General features: G+C 45.5%; 1 protein-coding gene across 1 annotated transcript; it reads right to left on the bottom strand.

The window, feature by feature from the left end:
• Window positions 1-8,617: 8,617 nt before the first annotated feature.
• LOC144129795 (sulfotransferase 1C2-like) lies at window positions 8,618-9,535 on the bottom strand. Its single transcript, XM_077663866.1, has one exon. The coding sequence runs from the start codon at window positions 9,533-9,535 to the stop codon at window positions 8,618-8,620; it is 918 nt and encodes a 305-aa protein (XP_077519992.1).
• Window positions 9,536-10,450: the final 915 nt, after the last annotated feature.

The raw sequence follows: 10,450 nt of genomic DNA, 5'->3' as shown, positions 1-10,450 counted from the left end.
ACTAAACCCGAAATCGATACCAGTTTGAAAAATACATTGGATTTATTTTGTCACTGTCAGAAAGCCCGGGCTTTAATTCATTAAAGCATTAATTCGCTTTTTGGAACCACGTCTAGCACAGCGCGCACACGCTTATCTTTGTAAGAAGCTTGTACTATGAAATCTGCCTTTAATTTTGCTTTTATTTGGAGCTGTCTTTTTTTACCTTTCTCTCAGCTCTAGTTACTGTGTTCATTTCTACTTAGTGAAACTTCAGGATACTGAATAGTACATTGTTCCCTCTCCATCATCTACGGACTCGCATGATTTTACTCAATTTTGTTACATTGAAAAATGCTAATTTTATCATTCATAACTCCTTTTTAATGTTTCTTATCCCAGCATAGTGCAAAGAAACAAAGAACGATACGGCCATAAGATTAAAAGAGGCCGTAACACAATTCCTTTCGGGCACTCCTCGAGACAGGATCCTCCCTCTGCTGAAGGTCTTTTCTTGGAAAACTTGCACCCTAAGATCGCACAGAAATTTTTGAACGAAGCGAATAATGTGTGCTGTCTCCTTCGTGTGTTGTAGCTGAGAGTGGCTTCTGGTATGGCATAGTGAAAGGCTTCCAACGCATTTAGGAACATGCCAAGGGTTGTGAGGCCCTTTCTGCTATCGTTCCTGATGGGACCTACTAAATTTAAATGAGGCACTGGGCGCTGAGACGCGATCAGAAGACACTTATACAAAAGAGAAGTAATGTTTGAAATCCACCCACCAGGACGGGCTCTCTCCATTAACTCTGAGACTCACGAGGTGGGCAATACTGGCCGGCACGAGGAGAGATCCGCGTCATCTTTCTGGGGTTATAAAATAGGCACGGTCCATGCTGTCAACCAGGCTAATGGAATGTTTCTGATCACCAGACCTCATAAGAGATGGCTAACAGACCACGTGGCCTTTTGTACGGAAATATCCGGAATATTTGATTGGACCCGTCATCAGTACCCAAGCCGCATCATCTCCGCAATTGCCGACGAGCAGCCGGCAACTGCCTCTTTTTGAACCAAAAGCGTCAAGGGCCGACAAACCGCTAGAACAAAAAAGTGACGTTTCCACCCTATTACGGGAAACTTGTTGATATAACCGTTTTGTACAGATTGGGCACCACACAAGGAGACAAACTCACACAGGCTGGGAAGAGAAATTTTATCTTCCTTGTGTATGAGCATGGGCAAATTCTTGTCTGTTACAAACAAGACATGTTTAAACGTAACGCCAGGCCGTCAAAATATTTAGCCTGGCGACATTTTTACGCAGAGAAGCAGAAAAAAAAGCCCAAGTGTTTTTTTTTTGTTTCCCGTTTATGTATACTCGTTATCGGATGAATTTAGCCGATTCAGCATGTTTCTATAAGTTGTATCGCCCTGGCTCCACATAAGCTTCCACTCTGCCCTGTGTCTTGAAGCGGAGACGTTTCTCAACCTTATGTCAGACACTGGCTGAGAAATATGCAGGCGAGTCAAGCGAGACGATGTGGCAGCGACGTTACTTTTTTTCATACCATCGAAGATGTCGCCAGGGTATGATTTTAGCTGAAGCCTGAGTTACTTCCAGTCAGACACGGCCCTCTCTTACCTATGATCGTCCTGACATGAGCAAAGTTGATAAAATATGGGACGTGATCACTGCCAATTCTATAAGGAAACAATGACCACGTTGACAACAAATCTTTAGAGCACATAGTAATGTCTATGGCACTGTACAGAGATAGAGAGGGTAGGAGCGTAGTACCCGTCGCGGTGGCTCAGTGTTTAGGGCGCTAGCCTACTAAGCCGGAGTACCCGGGTTCGAACCCGTCCGTGGTGGCAGCGTTTCGAGGGAGGCGAAACGCTAAACGCGCCCGTATGCTGTGCGATGTCTTTGCACGCTCTCCAGATCCCCAGGGGCTCGAAATTACCCCGGAGCCCTCCACTATGTCACCTTTTTCTTCTTTCACTCCCTCTTTTATCCCTTCACTTGCAATGCGGTTCGGGTGAAAACCGACGTATGTGACACATTCACTGCACCCGTATGCTGTTCTATGTCTTTGCACGTACCTAAGATCCGCAGGTGGTCGAAATTATTTCCGGAGCCCTCCACTAAGGTACCTCTTTCTTCTTTCGCTCCCCCTTTTATCCCTTCCCTTGAAGTGCGTTCCGGTGTCCACCGACCTACCTCAGACAATCATTGCGCCATTTCCTTTCCTCAAAAATCAATTTTATTTTTTATTTTTAAAGTTGGCTTCCTATGATATGCAACAGTCAACATTTGTCCCCTTCTTGGAAGGCAAAGACATGGGTGCTCGTGGTAAAGAGTTTGTGGATTTGCTGGACCTTCGGCAAGAAGTAACGGGGCTTTGCGGATACCTAGCTCACTTAATGGAAACGGCACCAGCCTCCACCATACTACAAATACTCGACTATCGTTGTCACAGAAACCAAGCACTGAGCTAGTATCTGAAGTTAGGCCATCAGATATATCAGAGTTCACGTTCTGTGAAATTGATATCGCTGACCTGTTCTATAGAGCGTTTAAGATGATTGTTGCTTTCAACATGTGGAAATCTTCCTCAGTGGCTGGAACAACGAACCTTTTAGGAAGACATTAAAGTTGCTTCATTGCCGGAATAGCTTTTCTTTTCTAGAGAAATTCACACACGTGTTTGCAGAACATTGCCAAAGCTGCCACCTATCGCCATTTGATCATGAACATTATTACGCTATGGACACAATTGTGTTTTGTGTACAGTCATGAAGGAATGTTTGCGAGATACAGATTCGGGAAAAAAATATTCCTCCGTTCCCTCGCTACGCAGTCAGCTGACATTCGTCCGGGGAATAAACCGCATATGTCTCAGGATACCTCTATACATTTGTCTGGCCTGCTTAGCCTCACCACACGAAGATATGCATTTTTTCTCCTAACGCCGCTTCCATTAAACGTTTTTTCATGGTTCTTTATATACCTGTTACTCCGCACCAGATGGACATCTCCAGCGGACTTTTATTTTCAATTGTTTCTATAGACGTCAAGATTTCATGCGTACGGCAGTAAATTTATATTTTCATCATGCACCTCAGTCTGATATGCTTTGGGGCTGCAAATGCGTGGCAGCTGTTGTTTCCAAGTGGTATCAGGCTGAAAACCTTGGCTGTTAGTACGCTGCCATCGACCTTCCTAAGTTACAAGGGGCAGTGTGTGCCAGAGATCCACGAGATTTCTTCCGGCAGTGGTAGTGTAAACAGCAATAACAAAATCAGAAAACAAGCCTCTTTTACTGGTAAGTGTACACACCTGGCAAAGGGCGTGCTATTGCTGTGCTTCATAACTCAGAGAAATAACAATCTGAAGCTATTGTATGACGCGCGAGCGTCTGCACATCAGTCATATTGGCGTGCACTTGAAGACAAGGAAGACAAAACAATGATCTCCCCGTTTTTCTAATCCATTTGTGCTTCTCAGGAGGTCTGCTCGCCTGGCAGAGTGCTGGGCTAGAAACATTGGGGCGTGTCATGACTAAGGAACATAATACGAGGAGAAACGCGCTTGCACAGCAATCTTCACGGCCTACGTGTTGAATTACAGGAAGACAGCAGAAATTTACGCGATCTCTACTCTTCCGCTTGTCGGCCCCGACTACGACCTAAATGCGGATGCCATACCGCGGGATGCAATACGGCGCGCATGAGGTCATGCGGAAGTCCTCTACCGGTAGAAAGTGCACTCTCGGGGTCAGATTCCTTTCCCTCTCTTTCTGTCTTGGTTTTTTGGTTTGTACTTCCAGCTTTCGGGGAGACAAGCATACTTTGCGTGCCGTAAGAGATCTTGAAAGCGGATTCCATCATCGCTAGCGCTTGCCGCGGATTGCGCGCCGCCTCGGCACATGCGCAGATGGCCCCGTCGCCCCGGTACGGCAGATGTGCCCGCAGCTCACAGGGAAGCGGGCTCCTGGAGGGCGATGCTTCTATTGGTACCCGTAGGTTTTGGGGAGCGAAATCGACGTCAGGAAAGCACAAACAGAATAAGGCCAAAGTTCTCTTCTTATACTTTAGTTACCTCACTGCTGCCCTTTGGGGAAGCATTAGAGGAAGGGTAAGGTGATAAATAGGGTAGGGGAACAGCCGTCTGCCCTTCTTCCTGCGATTAGAGCAGGCGCGTGTCTTGGCAGTCTTGAGACTCCCCGGTTCTGGCTGCTGTCGCAGGTAGTCTGCCTTCCCGTCGTAAATTGAACGCTTGAACTTTCTCCTTTGACTGCTGCGCAGCCGTCCAGCGTAGAGCGATAGCTCATAATGTCTCCGTTGTACAATGTGGATACACGTATGTAATGCAAACTCTTCCCACATGTATTTATATTAAAGCGGCGGAAGAAAGGAAGAAAGCTATGTAAGATACAGGTCAAGAACGTAGTGGCAAATGCCCTTGGAAGGAGGCCCTCCAGCCAATGGCGTTGTCCAATGGCCGTGACGTCGCGGTCAATCCATTTACACATGCTTTACACAGAAACCTCCTATTCTGAGCGCAGCTTAAATGGTCTGGAATAATGAATGCGAGAGGTTTTTCTCAGGCTTTACCACTGTCTCCACGTGTTCGAAATGTTAAAGTGCAAGGATGTTAGTGGGCTTTTGTATTTTTGAAAATTGCAAGCACAATTTTCAAGCAGGAAAAACATGGAGACTTATGTCACACTGCATCGTGAATAAGATAAGCCTTGCAGAGGATACATTGTTATCGCACTATCCTCCGATTTTAGTGCCTACGACAGCTTTGTTGCAAGAAGACTTGCAAGACTGTGACACCATTCCATCGTCATATTATTTCGCACTAATAAAGGGTAGCGATGTACCACTTTTCGTTAAAAAGAAAGCACACCGAACTACAAGAACTCATGCTGTATATTATTAATATACAGACGCGCATATATCCAGATACTGTGTCATAGCCCCCAATATACAGCCCCGCAGCACCTAGAAGCTATGCAGGCTATATATATATATATATATATATATATATATATATATATATATATATATATATATATATATATTTATATATATATATATATATATGAAACAAGGGGTTCGTTTGACAAACATATTAACAAAAGTGTGACAAAGGGGTTCGTTTGGCATACATACAGGCAAGGAAATAACGGGGTTCCCTTATTTCCTCTGCCTTGTCTGCTATATATATATATATATATATATATATATATATATATATATATATATATATATATATATATATATATATATATATATATATATATGAAACAAGGGGTTCGTTTGACAAACATATTAACAAAAGTGTGACAAAGGGGTTCGTTTGGCATACATACAGGCAAGGAAATAACGGGGTTCCCTTATTTCCTCTGCCTTGTCTGCTATATATATATATATATATATATATATATATATATATATATATATAGCAAGAGTCACCGAAACCAAGGTGCACAGGGGAATGTTTTCTATTTTTTTAGATTGTAGTGCTTATAAATGAGAGAATAATACTTCGATTAATCTGTTGCTTAAACAAAACTACGTATAAAGCAGCAGAAAAAAACGACCATGCCGCTGATGAGATCCAAACCCACGACCTCCGAATATCGCGTACGGTGCTCTTCCAATTGAGCTACGGCGATCGCTGTCCAATCAGCTGCTTTCGTAGGTATTTATGTTCATTTGGTGCAAGCTAACATTGAGAGTGTTGTTTTCCAGCGCCACAGTCGTCCATAGCGGCGGATGTAACACGTCCTGTAATACCGCGAGTGTGACCTGGAACGTCATCTACCGGGAGGGCGCAAACTGAGCGAAAACTTTCTGATTGTACTTGAACGGTGGGATAATTTTATATTACGCTTTGAAATAATCTGTAAGTCCAAAAATTCGAAAGGAAATTTAACTTTGACTGCAATTAAAAAGTATCGGATATTCTTTCAAATTTCCCTTGAGGACCATTAGTACTTTGTAATTTCATATAAATAAAGTGTTACATTATGCTGTTTTGAACTAAAAAATAAAGACTTAATGCCAACCGTATTTTGTTAAAAAAGGGCCATGACCATGAATTCGACATCGAACTGAGCTTGTGTATTTACGCTATTAGCACATTTGCAAAATCCCAGAAAAATTTTTGAAGCACGTTTTCGCTTGAAAGTTGTTGTTTTTGTACAAGTGTACGTTTCCTTCGTCACATGGCTTCTATGCGTCTGGCTAACGCGAGCCGGAATTTCGCCAACCTTCAAAAGTATTTAATGGCAATTTGGCTTACACTTAGGTTTATAAGACGCTTAGCGCAAACTTTAACAGTGCTCAGATTAGCCATATCTTCTTTAATTAGATATAAACGATAGGTGCAGTCGTTGGTGCAGTCCTGCAGAAAGCTAGTCACTGTGCCGTGCGCTGGAGCTTCTTGGCCCAAGCGCACTGTCGGCGATGAACACTTGTACAATGGCCGCACCGACCGTCGGAGTTGAAGGCTTGCTTTGCCCTCCTCCCTTTCTTGAGAGCGTCCACGTGCAGGATAGGCTTATGGCTTTACCGCCCATTATTACTTGACTCAATTTTCCTCTCAGCACCTTTTTTTGCCTTCGCCAGTGCCCAGTAGCAAATCGATTTCTTCTCCCGGTTGACCGCCACGCTTTCCATTCACCTTCTCCTAAGCCTTCATTTATCATTGGCCGCGCATACAGAAGAGGTACTTGATTCTGGTATACTCGCCTCTTGTATTTATCCTCGCTTCTGATCTCTCGGTGTCCCGTGTTTATAACAGCCAACCGCACCTTAAGCCTGGTAAACGTTGGTGCTTACCTTTTCTTAACGTGGCCATCGTTCTGACAGAACCAAGATTGCTGCCTCACGACAACGTTCCGAAGATGAAATACAGCACAGCGGTATAAAGCTTGGCGGAAGCAGTTGCATAAGAGCAACAAAACGAAGAGCTATGTCCGTCTTCGCAATACCATTAGCCTTATGAACGAGCTTGGACCCCTGTTTTCGATCACGTTTTGAGGAACTAAGACTGGTCAGGAGAGGAAAAAACGGCGGGCACACATTGTGGGCCTAAAGTGTGCATGGCGAAAGCCTTCCTGATTACGGCATCACCTCGGCTGCCTGTTGCTATGCTGCTACTATACAGAACTGTGCGTGCGCCGCGCACCACAGCTGCCACTGGGGCTAGCGGCGCTACTGCCGTCACTATTGCTATGCGCACATGCGCATGCGCCGCCTGCTGCTGGGAGTGCGAGGAGGATGCGCGCCGGTGAGGGAAAGGGTAAAAGCTGGCACTGCGCCAAGATGAGCCGTACGGACACCGTCACCGCGAGTATGAGCGTTTAAAGGCTTTCGCCTTAAAAGGATCGGCACCTTGTTCTCTGCCACGGCCGGAGTGAATGCAACGACGCGAGCGCCGCTGCATTCAGTCCGGCCGTGTCTAAGCACACGCGTTCTCCTTAGGGCGGACAAGGGTCGCTGTCAGCATGTAGTCCAGGCGGAGCTATAGCAGCGGAGGGGCTCCCTCAAGTCTGAAGCAGACTTGAATGCTTGGCGTCTATCTTTCCTGCGGACGCCAAGATAAGACTCTGTGGGCTCTCTGGACCAACTCCGTGTTTCGTCTTATAGTTTGGGAAAAAATTAACAAGACGCGTCATTTCGTACTGCAACGCCTACACCACAACCTCATAATCTCGCTCTTCAAATATGTGTGCGTCATTACTGCAAACTTTATCAGGCTCTGTCTTTATACCACCATTAACGGCGATAACTCTGCAGCCACTGCGAAGAAGATGAATGCCTTCCTAGATTTGTCGCGCGAAAGATTTTGCTTGCAGGGCCACTACGCAGAGCCCTATGCATTCCTAAAAATGGCGTCGTTATTGTGGTGCCCAGCGGCAGATGAACATCAAACTGCATCGTGAAAGAGCTTCGACACCTCCGCGTCTAAACAGGTAACGCTGTGGAATCCAGTAAGGAACTTGTAGCATGGCCTACCTGCTGCAGAAATGCTACGCGGTGCCAGTTAAAGTAAAATAGCGTGTAGTTCGGAAAATTGTTGCTTGGCCTGAACAAACCAACGCACTGATTCCCCAGCTGCTATAGTCTCCTAATGGAGCTAGCATCATTATGTATGCAATAAAAATACCCTAGTAGTATGGGCTTAGCATCACAGAATCATGAATGCAACAAGTGGTGTTACAGCAGCTCTTTAAAAAATTAACAATGAATGTGCTGCAGCTGCAAAAACCGAAGCTAACCGATTCCACCCTCCAAAGGTATAAAGGGGTCTAAATTCGCACCTCTTGTAGCACGATCACCTTTTTGGTCTTGGTTAAAAATAGTGCGTCTGTAGCCTCAATAAGACCCGCCTTGTATATTTACAGAGTAGGAAGATATGCTTCGCACAAGCTTTGAGCGAGTTATCAAGACGTTTTTTACAAACCGTCTTTCTTGCACCTAACACTATGAAATAAACAATATACTACTGAAGGAACAGCACTGAAAAAACAGGTAATGACGCACAAGCCCTTTTATTTTCTGTTATTCGATAATTTTTATTCTCATACCGAAAACCCGGGACACGAGAGCTGCTTGTCTTTCACGACTGCTGAGCGGCGGCGATAGTCTCGGCCCTGATGTCGTCCCAGAGGTGCATGAAGCATGCTGCATCCGAAGCTGCTTGTATCTTCGCCTCCATGCACCGAAGCTGCTCCGCCGTGAAAAAATTGCTCCACTCGCCTACCTTGGCGCTTCTGACGGCCTGGTAACCTGATCTGACGTTGACGGCCTCCGTCCTTGGCTTCTGCACCGCTTTCACAGCCAGCATATCTCTCATGCTCTGAGCACTAGAGTGCTCTACAATCTTGCGGACAAGTGACTTATCTTGTTGCAACTGTCGGCCGTAATGTTCCCCCAAGAACGCCGCGAGCTTGACGACGACGGCTCCAGTGTTCCTGATCAGATCCTCGTAAGTCACAAAGAACACGTTGGATTCGTCTTTCAGGGCGTATGCAGCGCTCACGGCCTCTATGTACCCTGTCAGTCCGAAGCTCTCCTGGAGGAAAGCGTCGAAGAACTCTTGAAAGGTGCCGTCCTGAAAGCGGTAGGCACTCAAGTCTCTGGCCCTGTGGAAGTACGAGACGCACACGTCCCAGGGGTTTCGGGCGACGCAGACGTATTTCGCATCAGCGTTCATCATGTCGCGGCTGAGGGGCATTCGCGTAATGAACAGGCGCATAGGCAGCACCTGTGGCACCCACTGGTCGAGGTCGCTGTGGTGGTCGATCGAGCGTATACAGCGGCCAAACTCCTGCACATTGGCTAAGGGCTCGCCTCGCCTGAGGATCAGCGTAATGATGTAGTGAAGCCACTTCGTGCCACACCCGACGTAGGTGCACTGCACCACGTCACCTTCTTGGGCTTTGAAATGGAGGTTCTTCCTGAACACTTGTTCGACGAGGTTGGGACATCTCTGGATGCCGTCGACCACATTGAAGTAGGGCTTCTTGGCGTCCATGCCAGTTTCTTCTAAGTGGCAGGTGAGGATAAGAAGGGAAGAAGCAAATCGGGTTAAATTAAATAAGTCCAGCGGTTCATTTTTAAAAAGCACTGCTGAAAACTTGGGATGAAGTAATAACTAAAAACGTCAGTTTCGCGATGGTCCTGCCAAAAGTACCGCATAAACTATAAATTAAGCAGCCGCAGATGCTATCTTTCTTTGAGACAATTAAAGGACAAGCAATAAAAAACATTAGTGCCAGCTAATTCAGCTAGTATTTATGCCATTTAATCATCCAGCTGGACGCCTAGGAAACTACTTCAATGGGATGATAAATCCAGAATAGAGCAACAAAGCAGCTGTGAACTTCAACGAGCGGGAGCACAGATGCACAGATATTTTTTCCTACAGCCTGACGCGATTGTAATGCCACCATCAAGCGTGTGCTGTGTGAGCCTGACATGGCGTAACAGGAATACTGTCACGCCAAAGTAAGGTAGTCGTTTCGAGCGGAACTGCTTGCACTTGCCTCACGTTCATCGGTGCTTGCCCTCACTGTTTTAAGCGCATGACGATAATCATAAGGGCGTAAAACGTACATGGTACCCTTTGTGTCCAAAGCCAGCGAAGTATTTTTTTTTCACGTGGCGCGCATCCTGGTGATTTTATTACACCAGCTCACATTAAATCAAGAGAAAGCACCCTTTACTTGAGAACGTATGAGGCAGTACATAAGAAAAAATATTTAGAAAATAGCCGTGGGGCTAGCGAAACAGTCCAGTGCAAAATAAAATCAAATACACTATGGAGCTGTAATAAGCAAAATAAAATAAAGAAAAAGAAGCATACCGATATAAAAAAGACACGCAACAAAATACGCATTTGAAGCAGTAGTCCATAGCATGGCGATTTAAAAAGATGATCAGAAAAGGA

The sequence above is a fragment of the Amblyomma americanum genome, chromosome 4 (genome assembly GCF_052857255.1).
Source record: "Amblyomma americanum isolate KBUSLIRL-KWMA chromosome 4, ASM5285725v1, whole genome shotgun sequence".
NCBI lineage: Eukaryota > Metazoa > Arthropoda > Arachnida > Ixodida > Ixodidae > Amblyomma > Amblyomma americanum.
Note: the sequence above shows the minus strand (reverse complement) of the source record. Positions and strands in the feature narration are given on the sequence as shown.